The sequence below is a fragment of the Palaemon carinicauda genome, chromosome 2, assembly GCF_036898095.1.
Source record: "Palaemon carinicauda isolate YSFRI2023 chromosome 2, ASM3689809v2, whole genome shotgun sequence".
In the NCBI taxonomy this organism is placed as follows: Eukaryota; Metazoa; Arthropoda; class Malacostraca; order Decapoda; family Palaemonidae; genus Palaemon; species Palaemon carinicauda.
Window position 1 is genome coordinate 120,910,410 of NC_090726.1, and position 20,000 is coordinate 120,930,409.

The window sequence follows — 20,000 nt, forward strand, 5'->3', positions numbered from 1 at the left end:
TTGCCGTGTGACCATAGGAGTTGTAGTTGAATGCATTTATAAATAACAAACTTGAATCCTTCAGCAAGAGGGGTCCTACTTGGTGAAAGTATCTGGAAGGAAAGTGTCGAGGTTATTTCAAGCCTTGAGAAGGCGTATATGTACGACAGAAATTTATGGTACTTCATGCTCTGAAGACGTGGACCCTGTCACACCCTAACTGCCCGGAAAGTTCCTGTGTGTAGTAGCTCCATCCAACCACCTCTGCCATCTCTCCTTACTTGATCTGTTTGGTTACTTACCGCTTAGTTATGGCGTGACAAGATGCAATTCCTCAGAGCGAGGTGTGCCAGGAATTATTGTGTCCGGCTGTACATTGATGGTGTAAAATAGCTAAATTCGCTGATAAAAGATATCGAGTGTAAAAAAGATTAAGTCTCATTTTAAAACGCTCTTTAGGTTTAATCAAATAACTCACTCCCCCAAAAAATAATATTTAGAGTAAGGAGTAAATTAATATACTCAGTATTAATTAAAAAAACATGAAATATTAATAAGGCTAAAATACAGATTCCTTGATGGAACATCTATCTCAGAATAGTTTGATCTATAAAAAATTAAGAGAAACGAGAATTTATGATTAGTTTTTATATAAAAAAACAACTACAGCATTTAGTGAGATTACGAAACTTTCTATAAATCTCCCAGTCATTTTAATTAATTGTTACATTATCCAAATAGTTTAAATATGATATGGTTTGCTTTCATGTCCGTTGGTTACAAGAATTACATGAAAAACAAAAACTGTTTCGAGATGAAAAGAAAAATATACATAGTAGACCCTTTCCAGATGATTGACTTGTGATGGACATTGATGAAGAGTTGACATTTTTTAACCATAAAGACCACGTCGAAAGTTTAGGATTTTGAGGGAGTTTCCCAGTAAAACGCGTCACCAGGTTTCGTCAAAATCCGTTACTTTGTTGTTGACATATATTGTTGGAACCAAGATGGACAGGCAGGTATGGGTGAATGATATTATTATCATTGTTATCATTATTTTGATTTTATTATCGTTTCTTCTTCTTCTTCTTCTTCTTCTTCTTCTTCTTCTTCTTCTTCTTCTTCTTCTTCATGTTATATTATTATTATTATTATTATTATCATCATTATTATTATTATTATTATTATTATTATTACTTAAGTTATGTTAGCCTTGAACGAAAATAAAGTTCGTTAAATGTTTGTAGGAAAGCTTTATTGGAAAATTTTATCTCTTCCTCGTTAAACTACAGTCGCAATCTTTGATTGCGCTCTCCAAAAAGTTCAAGTTAGACTCCCCCCATCATGCCATATGTATGAAGTGGTAATGGTGGGGAGGGTATCAGTGTATGTGGCTTTATCCTTGACTCTGCTCTTAGATTGTGAATGTGGCAATAACTATTGTATCGTTCATTTATTAAACGACTTTCACGTATGTTATTTGTTAGTTAATACTTTTATTTGATTTTGGAAACATTGTGTTTGAAAATATCAGAAGTATTGTAATCAATGTAATTACGGATAAACGTTTTTCTTCTGAAATCCATCACTACTTTGATGATAATAGACAAAGATGTTTTTTTTTTTCACCTTCAAATATCCATTCCTCCTCCCTGCTACCCGTAATAGTAGAAACAATGTTCGCATTCATATGATGAAAAAGATTTCCAGTAAATTCAGTATCTTTCCCTGCTGACTATTATTGTTTTATTTATTTTCAATGATTAGAAAACTCGTATACACAATTTGACACTTGCGTAAAACAGTAAATATATCTCTTATTATGGTAAAACAACGGCAAAATATTTCTAAGCTTTTAGATTGAAACTGTAAACTCACGAAATGAAATCCGGTGCCAGTTCTAAGTCATCCTCAAGTATGATGGCGAGATTGACACCGGGGCTTCGTTTGAAGATTTGCTCCAAAGAAAACTTGACATGATTGTTTATTCTCTGCGTAGAACCTGTCGATTACAGAGATCGTTTAAGTAATGAAATCAAAATATGGTGAACCACATACACATTAGAGAGAGAGAGAGAGAGAGAAAGAGAGAGAGAGAGAGAGAGAGAGAGAGAGAGAGAGAGAGAGAGAGAGAGAGAGAGAGTCTCAAAGTCTTTTTATTCCATCCGCGGCACTCCATTTGCTCTTTGTTAGAGTGATTTAGTATAAGTATTTAGAGGGTTCTTAAGATCTTGTTTAACTTAAATTGAACTCGTTTACCGTGTTACTGTTTACTACATCCGTTGGAAGTCTATTCCAAGTATTTGCTATTTTTTATGTAAAGAAATTGCCACATTGAGAGGTGTATCTTTTCAAATCCACAGAGAGAGAGAGAGAGAGAGAGAGAGAGAGAGAGAGAGAGAGAGAGAGAGAGAGAGACTTAATCTTGAACGCTTACCATTAGGTGCAGAATTGTTATGTTCCACGACTGGTATGCTTAATACTTTCCCAAGGTCTCGTGCCTCCTGGTTGTGACCATCAACGAAAAGAGTAATGGGAGTGTCTCTGCCACCGGGACTCCTCCTTATCTGTTCCACTTGGCCTAAGACCTGCCACAAGCGCCGTGCTGTCACTATTGCCACAGGGATCGACTCTTCTCCGGAGGTTATCTGAGCGAGGGAAGAGGGAGTTAGCGACACAGAATTAGAAGAAACCCATTCATTCTCGGTTTGAAATGTCTAAATATATCTCGGCCCAGCGTGGTATGTAAACCTTGAAATTTAACCAATCTATTTTAATTATTTTTTGTTTAGGTGAAATTTGCGTTAACTATATTATTATTATTATTATTATTATTATTATTATTATTATTATTATTATTATTATTATTATTATTATTATTATTATTGCATAATTCAATTTTCCACTGTGTTTTTTTATCATAATTAATAAAAACAAAATAGTTTCAACCGTCGATTCCGTCAACAATTTGCTCTCCAAAAGACTGTTTATATCTTTACCCTTATATTACGATGGTGCTCGCTACTTTTAAGGGTTGAAGATTTTTTTTTTACTTTTTTTATTATTATTGCAAATTTCCCAAAATTTCAATATTTCAGTTCAAGGGCTTTTCCAGCATGTAGACCTAAGATATAAAATGCGAGATCGTTGTTTTCTTTGAGTGCTAGATCTGCATTTAATTTACTTTGAGAGTGATGGAGGGTTTCGAATTATGTGGAATGTTTGTCCCAGGTCAGAACTACAGCACTGCACTATTACTCAAGACAATGATGAATAATAATCCTCTTACAACGGAATCTTGAATTCTTAACATTGTAAAAGAATTCCCTTCCTTCGGTTTTATAAACTTGCTAACTTTGGATGAAACGCTGCTTTCATTGTAACTGGTTAATCAAAACTCGGCCGTCATTAAGAGCAATTTCGAGAAAAGGGACACAATTCAGGTATAGCGTTCGAGATCGGTTTAATGCCATGTCTACAACCATCAGCATTCTTCATGTTGCACTCGTAAGCCCAGACAAAGTTATCAGCCGGAGGCGTTGAGATTAACAATCAAACGCGGATAAAACATTTTTAATGGGTTACAGGAACATGAAATTGTATTCATTGGACTAAGATAAGCCAATGCACTTTACTGTATATAACACCAAAGGCAAAATACACTATATATATGTATATATATATACATATATATATACATATATATATATGTATATATATATATATATATATATATGTATGTATGTATATATATACATATATATATATATATATATATATATATATATATATATATGATAATTCTGATTATAAAAGAAAATGTCCATAACTCTCCCCCTATAAGAAGGGAGGTTGAAGATGCTGGTACTTGAAGAATACTTTGCTGATTTTGACATGTGACCCTTTGCCTCTTATTAATAATAACTTTTCAATTTTATGCAATACTCAAAGAAGGATTTCATGTGGCAAGTATCATTTGTATGTGGATGAAAACGATCCTTTTCAGATTAGCAGTGTTCCTATCGACATATCAACCTGTGCGTACAGAATACAACAGTATACGCAAAGCAAATTAACAATCGGGAAAGATAGTTTCTCCTTCCAATTATTCTTTTATTCATTTCCCTACCTATAAATTTATTAGAAAAGGAGGTCCATAATTTCCAGGAAGGTAGATAGTGCCTACAACATATAGGCTACAGTAGTTAAATGCAGTGTGCGTTGGACGACTCGGCTTGCTACTGATGAGCATTTTGTTTTAGTGTAAAAAATTATTAGTGTGGTGAAAGACTTTTGCACAGTAGACTCATTCATGATTCAAGAGTTGAAGTACAAATGTAGTTGCCTTGTCTTTGCTCAAATGTTTATCTGGTAAAAATTTTGATAACTAAAAGTATTGTTCATAAAAGGAACTCGAGTTAATAAAACTGAAAAATATCTAACAGCACGACAAACCACATAATCAAAACTTGATTTGGGAGATTGCAATGAATGAACTATTATTACAGTAAATGAATTATCTTATACAAACCAGCACCAGCCTCCCGTTGAGATACTACCGCTAGAGAGTTATGGGGTCCTTTGACTGGCCAGACAGTACAACATAGGATCCTTCTCTCTGGTTACGGTTCTTTCCCTTTACCTACACAGACACCGAATAGTCTGGCCTATTCTTTACAGATTCTCCTCTGTCCTCATACACCTGGCAACACTGAGATTGCCAAACAATTCTTCTTCACCCAAGGGGTTAACTGCTGCACTGTAATTGTTCAGTGCTACTTTCCTCTTGGTAAGGGTAGAAGAGACTCTAGCTATGGTAAGCAGCTCTTCTAGGAGAAGGACACTCCAAAATCAAACCATTGTTCTCTCTTCTTGGGTAGGGCCTTAGCCTTTGTACCATGGTCTTACACTGCCTTGGGTTAAAGTTTTCTTGCTTGAGAGTACACTCGGGCACACTTTTCTATCTAGTTTCTCTTCCTCTTGTTTTGTTGAAGTTTTTATAGTATAAATAGGAAATATTTATTTTGATATTGTTACTATTCTTGTAATATTTTATTTTTCCTTATTTCCTTATTTGCTTTCCTCTCTGGGCTATTTTCCCTGTTGGGGCCCCTGGGCTTATAGCATCCTGCTTTTCCAACTAGGGTTGTAGCTTAGCATTTAATAATGATAATAATAATAATAATAAACGAAAGAGTAATGAAAACGTTTCTGAATTCGCCTTCATATGTCTTAGATAATCTGGGTGGAGTGCAGTAGTAAATTAAAGTTTAATGTAACTTAAAAAGTGCTTATGTTACATCTTACAGGTTTGTGATGGTCCATTTCGTTTGAAGGATTATTACAGGAGCAAAAATCTCCGTAGCCTCCGTATTTCTCGCAGAATTCCGCTCTATCCTTCAAAGTGCTCCATGAATACCAGCTACAACACTCGTCAGCTGTAACGATATAAGAAAGGTTGTATACATGTGATCCTATCATACTTAGCTGATATAGCAGTGGAAAGCCGACGGCAGGAAAAGTGCAATTTTACCATTGGAGAGTGGAATGACCAGATGAGTGTGGAGAGGAGACACATCCCGTTCATTGATCTTGTTGAAGACCTCCGCTGTAACGAGGAGTTCTTGCAATGTGCGTCCGCCTTTCCACCCTACCCAGCACCATACGTCATACATGGCGAACCCCTTCACGTATTCGGAGCCAAAGTACTCCAGCTTCTCTGAGACTTGACTTTTCAAGAACTGAGTGAATTCTGGCTAGGACGAAATATTAAAACAATTCTGAAAGGCCTGTGTTTGTGAGTTAATTTTTATATATATTTCCAGGTTTTAATCAGAGCTTTAATTTGTTTCCGTGCAAAGTGCAAATGTAACTTTTGTTATTAATTTTAGTTCAGCACCAAAAAAAAAAAAAAAAAAAAAAGAGGAACGTATAGAATCAATTTTAATTTCAAAAGCCAAAACAAAAATCTCCAGAAAAGTAAAATAAAACTCATACTCACTGCGCCTAACAATACAATGAGCCTCCCTCTCCTAACATTGTGAAGTGCCATTGCCAATTGTAAATCGATTTCTGGCTGCCAGGTGTAGAAATTCCGTATCCTCATCACTGCCCCAGATTTTTGGTGTAAAATAAGCAGGTGGACTCCAGCGTGTAAACGTGCTGTTGTTTCTCCCCATGGTTGCGTCAGATTCATCATCTTGTACACCTGTCATAGAAATACCTCTCTGATAAACAATGCGAATATTAAAGAATAATCTGAAATTTATCTTTTGTGGAGGAATGATGTGATAATGAAGTGAGGTGATTCATTATTTCTAAGGTTGTCACTAGTTTGAAACAACCAAAAGATTAAATGCATTGGTTTATACAGTATTAGGTACTTTATTTGAAGTTAATATGCAATACAAATGTAACATTTAAAAGTCATTCATAATGTTCTTATACATTTATATGACTTTTGATTAAATGATCAGCCTGAAAAGTCATACCTCGACGTTATCTATTTTGACTGTGACTCCTTCAAAACTCAGGGAAGCCTCGAGTGTCACTGTGTCTTTTCCGTTGCTACTTTGCTGAAGCCCGCTCTTTGGATCCATCTCCCTGAAGGCGTTCTTCTCTCTGCTCTCGGGGCTTAATGACCTCCACCTCTTTGGATACCGTTTCAAATCTAATAAATGGAAAGATAAATGAAGTTGTTTATTTTGAACATAGCTCGGAATCTTGAAGTTTTTTCGTTATAACTTCCTTTAAAAGATTATCGGGAGGTTTTCCGCTACCGATACCTCTTGCGTTGAAAAATAAATTCCATGAAAATTAAAGTCATTAGATTAAGTGGTTTGCTGCTTTCCGTGTTTAACAAAAGTGGATATATATATATATATGTATATATATATATATGTATATATATATATATATATATATATATATATATATGTGTGTGTGTGTGTATGTGTTGTGTATATACTGTATATAAATATATATATATATATATGTGTATATATATATATATATATATATATATATGTATGTATATATATACAGAAATGTTGTAAGGGGCAGTCATAAAATGTTATAACAAAATAAATGGAAAATGACATTTCCTGTATTGCATATTATTGATAAGTGTATATTCATGGGAGCTACAGGTGTTCATATCTTTTAAAATGGGAACAGTTGTCGGGTAATCACAGAGGTTTTGGGTCGATGAACTGAAAAAACATGAATATTATGGGTGGATTTTTTACCTATGAAGTTTTATAAGTAACTGGTTTATTAATTATCACTTAGTAATTATAACCAGACAGTAGTTTCTGGTTGAATGATGTTTTAGGGGACCCAAATATTTTTATTTTGGGGGAATGGGGGCTCTCCATCAGTTTAATGGCGTAGTAGGGTCGAAGTCTTCATTATGTTAGGTTTGTTTGGTGGAGGCTTAATATCATGGTGTGTATGTACATTTACTCCTTTCTGCATTATATATATATATATATATATATATATATATATATATATATATATATATATATATATACATATATATATGTATACATATATTTATATGTATATATATATATATATATATATATATATATATATATATATATACAGTATATATGGGTTACGGCATAAGTAACGCCCTTTGTTTAAGTAGAACAAAATTAAAGCCTTGTTAATTATCCTGCATTTTATTGAACATGAATGTATTCTATAGGTTAATCGATTAATAAAGTGTATTAACAAAATTAGTATAATGCTTATTCGGTTATACATGTACATATATACATTATAGATATAAAAAGCATCCTCACCTCGAAAGAACCGAAAGACTTGCTGACAGCTAAAAGGCTAACACCTTCCATAGACAACTTCCCGAAGGTATTCAGATGGAGATTTAACATACACACACACACACACACACATATATATATATATATATATATATATATATATATATATATATATATATATATATATATATATATATATATATATATATATATATATGTATATATATATATTCATGTAGAACTGAAAATAGATATGAGTACAAGATAATGTTCAATGAAAATGCAGAGACAACAAATAACGGTTATGGAAGAAACTCTAAATATTGTTAATGAATATACGTACTTATGCCGGACCAGTCGTTTCCCCAGGACGCAAGACCGGAATTAAAAGAATGTTGAGCATGGATGGAGAGCTTTTGGTAAACAAAATGAAACTGTGAAAAGTGAAATGGCACTTTCCCTAATAAGAAAAGTATTTAATCAGATGGTCCTACCAGTATTAACTTATGCATCAGAAAGTTGGAGCCTTGTTAAAGCCTCAGAGCATAAGCTAGTTACAACTCTAAGAGCAATGGAAAGAATAATGATGGACATAATACTAAGAGACAGAAAGAGACATAATGGATACGAGAGCAAACTAAAGTAATGGATGTTGTAACAACATGTAAGGATAAGAAATGGACATGGGGAGGACATATAATGAGAATGGCAGATGTTAGATGGACATTCAGAATAAATGATTGGGTCCCTAGAGATTGCAAACGGTGCAGGGAAAGGAAAAGAAGACGATGGATGGACAAACTAAAAAAATTTGCGGGTACAGCCTGGCATAGAAAGACCATAAAAAGACGAAAGTGGAGGGTCATGTGTGAGGCGTTTGTCCAGCATTGCACTAGCACTGGCTTATATATATATATATATATATATATATATATATATATATATATATATATATATATATACTGTACATATGTGGATAGATAGATATGTATGTCTGCGTACGTGCGTTAGTGTGTGTGAGTAACTAGTATTATTACCTTGTATCTAGCAAGAGGTCCTAAGAGCTGCATTATGTACCTGGTAGGTAAATGACCTTGGTTCTTGCAGCGAAGATTGGAAAGCACGGGACTAGAATCCCAGAAGACTAAAATGCAAATCAGTTTTGTCGCATCTTGTATCATGGCAAATAGGATTTCCTGCACTTACACACACACACACACACACACACACACATATATATATATATATATATATATATATATATATATATATATATATATATATATATATACAGTATATATTTGTGTGTGCGTTTCTTTTTCATCAGTAAGGGAGATTGCTTCATTTTTTAAATTTCTTTGTAAACTTGCAACATTTTCTACACTGGCGTTCATTCAGATTCTATTTCAAGGTGATTTCATTGCACAATTTATCCCCGGAGAAAGCTTCTAGTTAATGCCTGAAACAGGTGTCGGCAGAGGGGAGGAAAAGGAGCAACATAATAAAAGTATGTTTTTACCTTAGGAATTTTTACTTTTGATAAGCAGTAACAGCATCTATATTGTATATATACATATGAATATATGAATACACACACACGAACATGAAACATGTATTTCTTTTTTAACTCGAACCTTTTCATTGTTACAAAGCCGTTTGGAAGTTGCTTACCTTACCCGATGAGTTTTTCTAGATCTCACATTATATTTCATCCTCGTGTAGCTAGATCGACTCTTAACCCATGGGAATGTGACATCAAAAAGTTCTTTTCAATATCTCTGTTAAGGTTAACCTACGTATGTTTAAGCACTTTATGTGCAGACAACTTACATTTACAGTATTTATGACGGTTAAATATCCAGGTACTGACCAGAACTAACTATACAAAAGTAGCGATAAACTTTGAGAGCAGCAAGTTTATTATAAGGTTATGTGACGTGGCTTGGCAAGCTCGTTTTACGGGGTCTTTTCTTTGTTATTGATATCCACTAGATATTGGCATGAGACCAGGATGGTGGGAGGAAGTAGGAGAGTTGTAAATCTCAGCTATGTCATCAGTGTTGGCGCAAATTACTTGTTTTTTAGTCCATCCCTAAAACCCTGATCTCCCATCGTTAAAGGAAGGTGATTTTGGGATTACACAAAAACTGGTTTGCTCTGACAGTGATGGCCGTAATCGAACGCTCTTTTGTGGTAAACTGGCGAGAAACTGCCCTAGTGACGTCGATAATGAGGAGTCAACGTAACGAGTGATTGTCATTGTAGATTCAGAGCTGATGAAATTTTTCAAAATAAATATCCTGTTATCAAAACAGTGTTTTTCATCAAGTTCAATGAATAAACTAGTTTGCAATTTAGTTGAATTTCTGATCAACCTGGAAGCGTTCCCAGTTCTTTTATTTAATTATTTTTTTTCTTTTAGAACATTATAACTTTAATTGGTATTGCTCTAACCACGACCCTGGCAACATCGCGGTAAGAGACATATGCATATACATGAATTAGTAGGTGGCTTAATTCAGTCTCCAGATTCCGATGGAAGTAAGGATCCGGAGTGAATAACATGCTATGACGAACTTTATTCAAAGGAAATCTTCATGATCCTTCAGGTTCATCTAGATTTTGTGCTTTTGAGCCTGAATAAATTCTTAGAAGCCTCGGCACTTAATTAATTCGTAAACTTTGTTTTTGTCATTGCCTCCACTGACGAAGTTGGAACAAGATAATGATTTCACTTGTGTTTACCTAACCTGGTTTTCTATGTATTTGACAGCAGGAAATTTCGGAAACGGGTGAACTAAATGTGATGTAATTTCGTTGATATGATCTTTAGTTAATTTTTTTTGCTAGAGGAATAAATTCTTGGAAGAGGTCTGTTTCGAATTGAGAGATATTTGTTGTTTTTGCCCAGAATACCCTTTGATGGGGGAAAAGATAATAGGGGAAGCAAAAGAAGAAATTTAAACATGAAAGCAGTATTCTTGCAAAAGCAAATACCAAGCTTTAGGAAGCCTGAAAAGAAGAAAGTAAAGAAATGTTTGATATTATAACACGCCCATTTTTCCTGAGGCACAATGGACCATTTCAACCACAATAAGCTAAATTTGGTAGATAAAAGAGGTTAATTAAGGCTCCACCATTACGAATATGTAATTATTTTTTTAAAAGTAGATATTAAAAAAACTACAACCATCGAAAAGAACAACACAAGAGATTGAAGGATAAGGCTTTGACATCTCGACCAGAAAATGCTACATCGCTACGCCGACGTCGCTCAAAGGAATTTGGTTGAAGTATTGATTGTGTCACTTGTCCAGTGTCAAGGATGAAAGAACTTACGCTTCGCTGCGTCTAATAACGTTCGGCAAATGTAAGTCCTTTCAGAGGGAAAATCATCGAAGTATTTTCTTTGTGATTTTATGGTTATAAATAGAATGCATTAGAAAACACAAGGGGTGTCATGATATTACAGCACAATCTGCTTTATCATTTATTCTTATAGAGCATCAAGAAAATGAGAAAAAGTGTGCGTTGTGAGACGTAGGCTTATTTTATCTGAAAGCGTAAGAACTCTAAGCTCATGAATACTTTAGCATTTTACAGCGAATTTCATTTCGTTAAGAAGACGCCTTTACTCATAGCGGCACCCCCCCCCCTTATTCTTTATGGAATTTTTTTCATTCATTTCAATATTCAGTCTTGGATTGGAAAGAGTTACTATTTTATATTACATTTCTGATAAATGATATTAAATCATATTTAGTATAATTTTTTCCCATTAACCGCAGTAAAGACTAATGATGATTACAAAAATAGCATGTTAAGTGTATAATTTTCTATATAAATATATATTATCATCTTCAATGATGACAAATACCTTTTTGGACTATATAGATTATTTAAACATCAGAGAATCTGGTTACGAGAAAAAAAATATTGTCATTACATATTTTTACTGGTAGAATACCAAAAATACCTTAGTTTTTTTTTTCCAGCACTTTGTGTGATAAAGCTTGGTAAACTATTTGCAATGATTGCAGATGGGTTATATAGTATGCTTTTGCTCCTCTATCATATCATAAACATTTGCTTGAATATATAAAATACACTGACTACAGTCACTGGAACTCTATAAAATATATTGACTACATTCACTGGATCTTCCCAATTACAAACATCATATTTCAAGAACTTAAAACGTTTTTCCGTTCTCTGATACTTTCGAGTTAAGTGTTCCATATTGTAAATCTCGAAAAGAAGCTCGGAAAAACTTAAGGACGGTCACGAGCGGTTACCAATTTTGTATTTCAGTATTTTCTACGGAAAATCTGTCCGAAAATAGAATTCAATCGAGAAATTAAAAGTTTCACTTGTAACGCCGTCGTATGTATTATTACTTTTATTATGTTTTACGAACTTACATCATCAGTAACGTTTCAGCGCAAACTAGTTCGTAAACTGATTACAGTTCTGTACAATACAACTCCGTGAATCTTTGTAGGACAAGAATTTGATTATAATAACGGGTCATCTTAGACACAGTTTCTCACCTTCCTCTTTGGTTGTCCATGCAGTTAGCAGAATGAGTATTAAAACGCCAGCGAAGAGAGCGCCTTTAGATCTCGTTTTTTTAATCATTTTATCTCTGAGAGGCCTTCAACTTGCTTGCGAATATTCGTCCTACATCTGGACGTCACTGTCCCGTCTAATTACAGAATGCCGATATTTGCCTTAACAATTACTTCCTCAAGAGTCTGGCCAAAGCACTTTTTTTTCCCGTTACACATAACCACAACCACAAGCACGCACTTCTTTTAATTCTTCATATTGTTGTTTACACCTCTAATTTCTCTTTGGGTAAGTGTGCTTTTGAGAAGAATTTTTTTTTTATGATCTGATTGATCACACTCGTAGAGATGAATGAGCTACAGGAGTCAAGGTTGGGCTTGCTAATGCTCCAGGCAGGAGGAGCAAATTATCTAATTGGATAATGGGACTGACGGTTCAGCTTCTTGCAACGTCACCTGTAGCTGCCGAAGCTTTGGGTGTGGGTGAAGTTGAGCCTTTTACAGGAAAGTCAGATAAATTAGTCTTAGGAGGAAAAATAGGAGAACAATCAAATTATCCTTATTCATTTGGTTCTGAATATATCTGGGTTTTCCTCGATATGTGCTCAGATTCAACATTTGTCTTGAAATAGATAAATTGGTTTAGGTTTGTTCAATACATGGAGCAGCTCTTTGATTTTCCTCATTCTGTCTTAGCGTATGTGACTGTTATCGAGTCTCTCAAAATTTTACCTCTAGAATACAAATATACATTGTCAGAATAAATATCAACGTTAGAATAAGTATGTTAATACGAACCATTGATAATTAACTACATGACATTTTTAGACAGAAAAGTCACGCGAAAAGGCAATTGTATGTTCGATTTTAAACATGTTTTTGTATTTTCTAAGGAATTTGATTACTGCAATTATTACAAGAAGATTACCATTCTTTCACTCCTCATGAAATAGTAAGTTTCACCTGTACAACTGTTTATACACTATAAAACCTATCTTTTATCTCACGAGAATCACCGTTTAAATTTTAAAGGCTAGTAAGGAAAATCCACGTAATCATTTCAAGGAATGTGTGGCCTGTGCGAGAAATCTGTTTTCAGAGACGAGGAAAATATGAGTAAGAAACAGCTCGTGGTTAAAATTCCAAGAACGAGAAAGAGGGTAGTTTTATTCATTTTAACATCAATCGAATATCCTATAAAGCTTGGATTGTTTTCTGTATGCTTTATTAAATCTACGGAAAGGAGGTTTTATTTTGTGAATTAGTTTGAAGGTGTATCAGAATAAAAGCACTTGTGTAATGCAGTGTTGCCCGAGTTAATGCCATGATAATAGATTTGTCAAGATAGATATGATCATGATAGTAATGAACGCAAACTTTAGAGGCAATCCAGCCTAATTCTTGTTTTGAAAAAAGACTTCTGTATATTGAGCACAGAATATCTCTAAAGCAATTTATGTAGCTACTGATAAAAAAATCGCTAACCATTTCTTGAGAGAAAGTTCAGCTATATCATAATAACCTCGAGTTCAAATGGTCTTTTGATAACATACTTCCTGATTATTATTATTATTATTATTATTATTATTATTATTATTATTATTACTTGCTAAACTACAGCCCCAGTTGGAAAAGCCGGATGCTATAAGCCCAGGGGCCCCAGCAGGGAAAATAGCCAATTGAGGAAAGGAAACGGGAAAATGAAATATTCTAAGAACAGTAAAAACATTAAAATAAATATTCCCATATATAGATTATAAATAAACTTTAACTAAACAAGAAGAAGAGAATTTAGATAGAATAGTGTGCCTAAGTGTACCCTCTCCAGTGGTCCAGAAGGGTTCTACATTATTTTTTGATGAAGATGTCTGATGAGGTTTCCTAAGAAATGTATGTATTTTTTTCTTTGTGTTTGAATAATTTTTGCATCATAAGACAGAAATATGTGAAGATTGCGATAATTACTTACCAATCTCTAAGCCTCTCATTCTCCCAAAGCTTTTACATCAATATCTTGATTTGAGACATTTTCCTCTTTATTGTCACCTTCTTCTTCTTCTTCTTCTTCTCCTTCTTCTTCTTCTTTGCCATCAGCTTTTCCCATTTCTATATGGGGTCGCTGTTTCTAGTCGGCCTTCTCCATCTTCCTCTGTCCTGTAGATCTCGTTCTCTTAGACTCTTTTCCTTCATGTTATTCAATAATTTATCTTTCCACCGGAACTTTGTCGTGCCCATCCTTCTTTTGCCCTCCACCTCCACGTTCATAACCCTTTTATATACGTGCTCATCTTCTCTCCTCATGACATAACCAAACCATTTTAGTCTTCTTCCCTGAGCTTTCTTTAAAATTCAAATACTTTGACAGTCCCCCTGATCAATTCATTCCGGATCTGTTTTTTTTTTTTTTTTTTTTTTTTTTTTTTTTTTTTTTTTTGTCACCACACATCCACTTCTGCATTCTCATGTCAGCCACTTTCATTTGCTCTTTTTTTTATTGGCCAAATCTCTTCCCTATAGAGCATGGCTGGTCTAACAACACTTTTATAAAACTTTCCTTCAACTTTTGCACTGATCCTCCTACTATCACAAAGTATTCCTGATGACTTTCTCTGAGTCTAATTCACCATGCACACTGAATTCTATGACTGACTTCTGTAACAAGGTTTCATAACAGAACCAAGATATTTGAAGGAATTAACCCTCTTTATGTTTCCTTGTCCTAATTTCAGTGTTCCCTGCCATTCCTATCCACCTGTTCTCATATGTTCTGTCTTTGTACTGCTAATTTTCAAGACTCTTCTCTTAATTTATTCTCTCTCTCTTTCTAGCTTGAGTTGGACACTTTCTCTTGTTAGATCAGTCAGCACAATATCACCAGCAAATATTGCACTCCAAGGCACCTCTCTTCTAACTCTCGATGTTATAACATCCATCAAAATATAAAAAAAGTAGGGTCTAAGGGCTGAACCCTAGCGGAGACCAACTTTCACTTTAAACTTCCCTGTAGTTTCAGCAGTGTTTCTTACATGTGTGGTTGCCTCTGCATACATATCTTTCAGTATTCTAACATACTTTTCAGAAGCTCTTTTCTCTCTCAAGCCTCACCACACTTCCTGCCCGTGAGCCGATTTTTTGAGGCAAGACAAATGAGCACCGACAAATGATCGCCAACAATTGAGCACAGTAACATTTGAGCGCCGACATTTGAGAGCCATAAAGTCAATACGTTTGATTAAAGTAAAGAACGCTGTTTATTTGTTGTTTAACCATTACAGTTGTTAAGTTGTTATCGTTAAAGTAAACCTTTGTATTTTCTGAGAATCAGTACAGTATTCTTGTTTGCTAAAATCAGCCTGTTCAGGAAATTCTAACAAATATTTCTTGGAGGAAAATTAGTTTTGTTTTATTTGTGTTCAAAGAATCCACGCAATGGAAAAGATAACATCGACAAAAGGCAGCGAAAATATATTGAGCGAAGAGTACTTGTACAGACTAGACAAAGTACTTATGTGGAGCAAAGAGTTGAGGTAATGTGTAAATGGAAAGTACAAATGATGGATACATATTTTTTGGAGATGAATGCATATTTGATCATGATCATGTACAGTTAGAATCAAAAGAACGCAGACATTCAGGGGAAATCTTTCGTCAGATGTCTCTAGTGTTCCCATGACAAAACAGGTGTTGCTCTTCTTACTACTTTTACGAAATGGGTGGAGCCTTCTCCAACCTTAGCGAATCAAAGACAGCAAAGGGGTCTTTTTGTTAGTGGAAGCATTAAAATAAAAAAAAAAAGTACAAATCAAGTTGCGATATTTCATTCTATTATCATTTGACATTTCGAATATCTACTGCAAATACTAAATACATGCTCACACATATATTATATATATATATATATATATATATACATATATGTATATAAATATATATATACATATATATATATATATATATAAATATATATATATATATATATATATATATATATATGTATATGTATCTAAATATGTATGTATATATACATATACATATACATATACATACATATATATGTATATATATATACTTATATATATGTATATATATATATATATGTGTGTGTGTGTGTATACTGTATATATATATATATACAGGTACTTGTATATATTTATATATATGTATATATATATTTATATATAAAATATATACTTATATATACATATATATATATATACATATATATATATATATATATATATGTAAACATACATATATATATACATATATATATATATATATATATATATATTTATATATATATGTATATATATATATATATATATATATATATATATATATATATAATGAATAGACAACATCTTAGCGGCGTCCAGAATTCGAAGACAGCTTTTCCTCGGGCAGATCTTCATGCTGGTAGTTTTCAGGATAACAGCAGGAATATATTTGCTTTTCATCATTTATTGCATGGTTTTGACACGTGTTTCGGATCAGTTCGTGACCCTTTTTCAAGACTACATTGAGTTTTGGAACTACACTTTAATGTAAAGGATAGGGTGGTGAAAATATGATACAAAAATATTTGAAAATTCGGAAAAAATAATGAAATTTATAAATGAAAACCTTAGATTCTTTGAAATATGAATACGAAAAATTTAAGATAATTTTTAAATGCATAAAGGATTTTTCAAAAGGTTACACAGAATTTCATGAAGCTTTCGATTACATCCTTTGCATCCGGACCGACGTCGGTTCCTCAGGAACGTCCTCTCTCATTCAGAGCAGACCAAATTGCGAAGCTTACAAGCTCCCACAGAGATTTGGTATGGGATCTGCATTGATCTCGGATTCAATTACATTTGTAGCGGCGCCTTTCCTTATGACAAATTGTGGTCTCGATGCTCCTTTATTTTATTTGTAATGAAACAGTTTCTAAACTCCTATCCATGCCGTTTTTCTTCTTTCTCCGATGCAGTTCAAGCTTCCAAGGTTGCAGAAAGGTTAATGCAGAGCTTTCAAAACTGACCTCATTTCTGCATCAGAGCTTAGGACTTGAAGCTTTTTCACTCCCTCAGAAATTCCATATTTGAAGACTAGGTTGATCCCTGAGTCCAGTTCATCTGGAACCGCATCACTCTCCACAACAGCTTGAATTCTCTTGGCTCCATCACTCTCTCCTTGGTGAAGCATCCTCTGCACTTCCATCCATGTTATCCATGTCTTGCCATTTCTGAATAAGTTATTTGGGCATGTTACTCTACGTTTAAAATGAATAGACAACGTCTTAGAGACGTCCAGAATTTGAAGACAGCTTTGAGTTTTGGAACTACACTTTAATATAAAGGATATGCTGGTGAAAATTTGATACGAAAATAATTGAAAATTCGGAAAAAATAACAAAATTTAATGAATGAAAACTATAGATTCTTTCAAGAATACGAATGGAAAGGATGTAATCCGAAGCTTCATGAAATTCTGTGAAGCCTTTTGAAAAATCATTTTTCTATTTATCAATGATCTCAAATTTTTTGTATTCATATTTCAAAGAATCTAGTTTTCATTGATAAGTTTTGTTATTTTTTTTTAATTTTCATATATTTTTGTATCAAATTATCACCACCATATCCTTTATACTTAAGTGTAGTTCCAAAACTCAAAGCTGTCTTCAAATTCTTGACGCCCCTAAGATGTCTATTCATTATAAACGGCGGGAGCGGGGAAGGCCCACCGCAGGAGCGGGGAAGGCCCACCACGGCAGCGGGAGCGGAAGAGTTCCAACGCGCCAGCGATAGCGGGGGAGCCCCTTCGTGCCAGCGGGAGCGGGGAAGTCCTGCCAGCGAGAGCGGGGGAGTCCCATCGCACCAGCGGGAGCGGGGGAGCCCCTTCGGGCCAGTGGGAGCAGGAGAGCCCCTTTGCACCAGCAGGAGCGGGGGAGCCCCTTCGTGCCAGCGGGAGCAAGGGAGCTCCTTCGTGCCAGCGGGAGCTGGGGAACCCCTTCGTGCCAGTGGGAGCGGGGAGCCCTGTCGCTCCAGCGAGAGCGGGGTAACCCCTTCGTGCCAGCTGGAGCAGGGGAGCGCCTTTGCGCCAGCAGGAGCAGGGAGCCCCTTCGCGCCAACGGGAGCGGGGGACCCCGCCTAGACAACAATATAAAGTTCCTGTATCTAGCTTATTTTTAATTTAGTAAACATGAAGGCCTTTTGGAAATCCCTTACAGGCTCTATAATCCGAAATAGTCTTCAAAACTCTCCCAACTCCTGGTTTGACTCCAAGTTGTCTTTCGTCATAAATAGGAAAGTTGAATGTTTTCCTGTCAGAGCTCCAAAAGATTCTTAGTCTCTGTGAGGATAAATATGGAATACCAGTGCATTCCCAAATCGGTTTCAAATGTCATTCGTCTTCGAGCAGAAATGTTGGTGAAAGTTAAGAGAAATTTCGACTCTGCGACTTTGAAAAAAACCAAAATACCTTGTCAAAAAGGAATCAATGAAAAGTGAAAAACAGGAAGGCAGTCATGACAAGCAAAACATGAATCCTGAAGACTAATGATAGATTTATTTGAAAGGATTCGGACAGAAAATACAGAAAGGAGAACGGGAGAGAAGAAAGAAAGAATCAGTTTACGATAGGGCAGATTTGAAATAAGAAAGCAAAGTCCATAAAAATAAAGATTATGCAGGATAAGGCAGAAACTACACAGAAGAAGAGAATATTGAAGGATCAAAGAAAGAACTAAAATTCTTCAATCTGAAGTAATTTTTTTTTTCTCTAAAATGAAGTACTTCTAAGGAGAGACACTCCCCAATTGCACGTCATCCTGTTACCACGCTCTTATAAGAAAAATAATTATCTAGGACTGACAACGGAACTGGTTTGGCATAGGAGATGTCTGCTTTACGGTGGCCTGGATTGGAGGTTCGGGCTCCAGCTTTGGTCGTCATTTTGTGTCATACTGATCATCATCTGTTCGTCTTCAGTGTTCATGTTATCCAACACGAGTAATAGTTTTTAAAAGATACAACCAACGTTCCGTTCCCCAACTCAAGGACCCATGGTCCGCCTTTTATATAGGCGGATCAATCTTAATCATCATCATCAGGAAAGGCAATTTGAGAAAGTAAGTATAAAGATCAGAAATTTTAAGTAATTTCTATTGTCCCTAACGATACCTACCTCAAACTACTTTCTTAGGAGGACTGGTAAAAGTACTCCACTCCGACCAAAGTTATTCAAATCCCACCCCTCACAGTGCCCAGCCGCCGACCCGAGCTGCAAAGGGGGTACGGTTCGTGGCCCGGGCTCCATCTTGACCTTAGATCCTCAGTTCTCACTCCAAACTTCGCCCAAACTCTGAGTGCCTGTTCACCAGGGGACAGACGGGAGGGCAATAACCCGAAAGTAGTTCGAGGTAAGTATCGTTAGGAAAAATAGAAATTACTTAAAATTTCTTAATTGTTCCGACGAGAGATACTTACCTCGAACTACTTTCTTAAGAGACTCAGACTTAGGAGGCGGGGGTGAACTGGGACCAGGACCATCATGACCTCAGGGGCAAGAAGCCCCATGGCAGACGGATGGGCACACCTGGGAGCGGGATGAGAATCACATACCACACATTAATAATACACCCAACTACCAATTGATAACTCACCTATTCAATCTC

At 35.1% G+C, this 20,000-nt stretch overlaps 1 protein-coding gene across 1 annotated transcript in view; it reads right to left on the reverse strand.

The window, feature by feature from the left end:
* LOC137619666 (protein O-linked-mannose beta-1,2-N-acetylglucosaminyltransferase 1-like) overlaps positions 1-14,444 on the reverse strand; it is a 41,449-nt gene extending 27,005 nt beyond the window's left edge. Inside the window, exons 1-8 of the mRNA XM_068349908.1 lie at positions 14,387-14,444; positions 6,474-6,652; positions 5,984-6,190; positions 5,516-5,738; positions 5,290-5,420; positions 2,420-2,630; positions 1,861-1,984; positions 1-92 (exon numbers count right to left, since the gene is read on the reverse strand). The exon at positions 1-92 is cut by the window's left edge and continues 107 nt beyond it. Of these exons, the coding sequence (XP_068206009.1) occupies positions 1-92; positions 1,861-1,984; positions 2,420-2,630; positions 5,290-5,420; positions 5,516-5,738; positions 5,984-6,190; positions 6,474-6,652; positions 14,387-14,444 (1,225 nt within the window). The remainder of the gene's footprint in view (positions 93-1,860; positions 1,985-2,419; positions 2,631-5,289; positions 5,421-5,515; positions 5,739-5,983; positions 6,191-6,473; positions 6,653-14,386) is intronic.
* Positions 14,445-20,000: the final 5,556 nt, after the last annotated feature.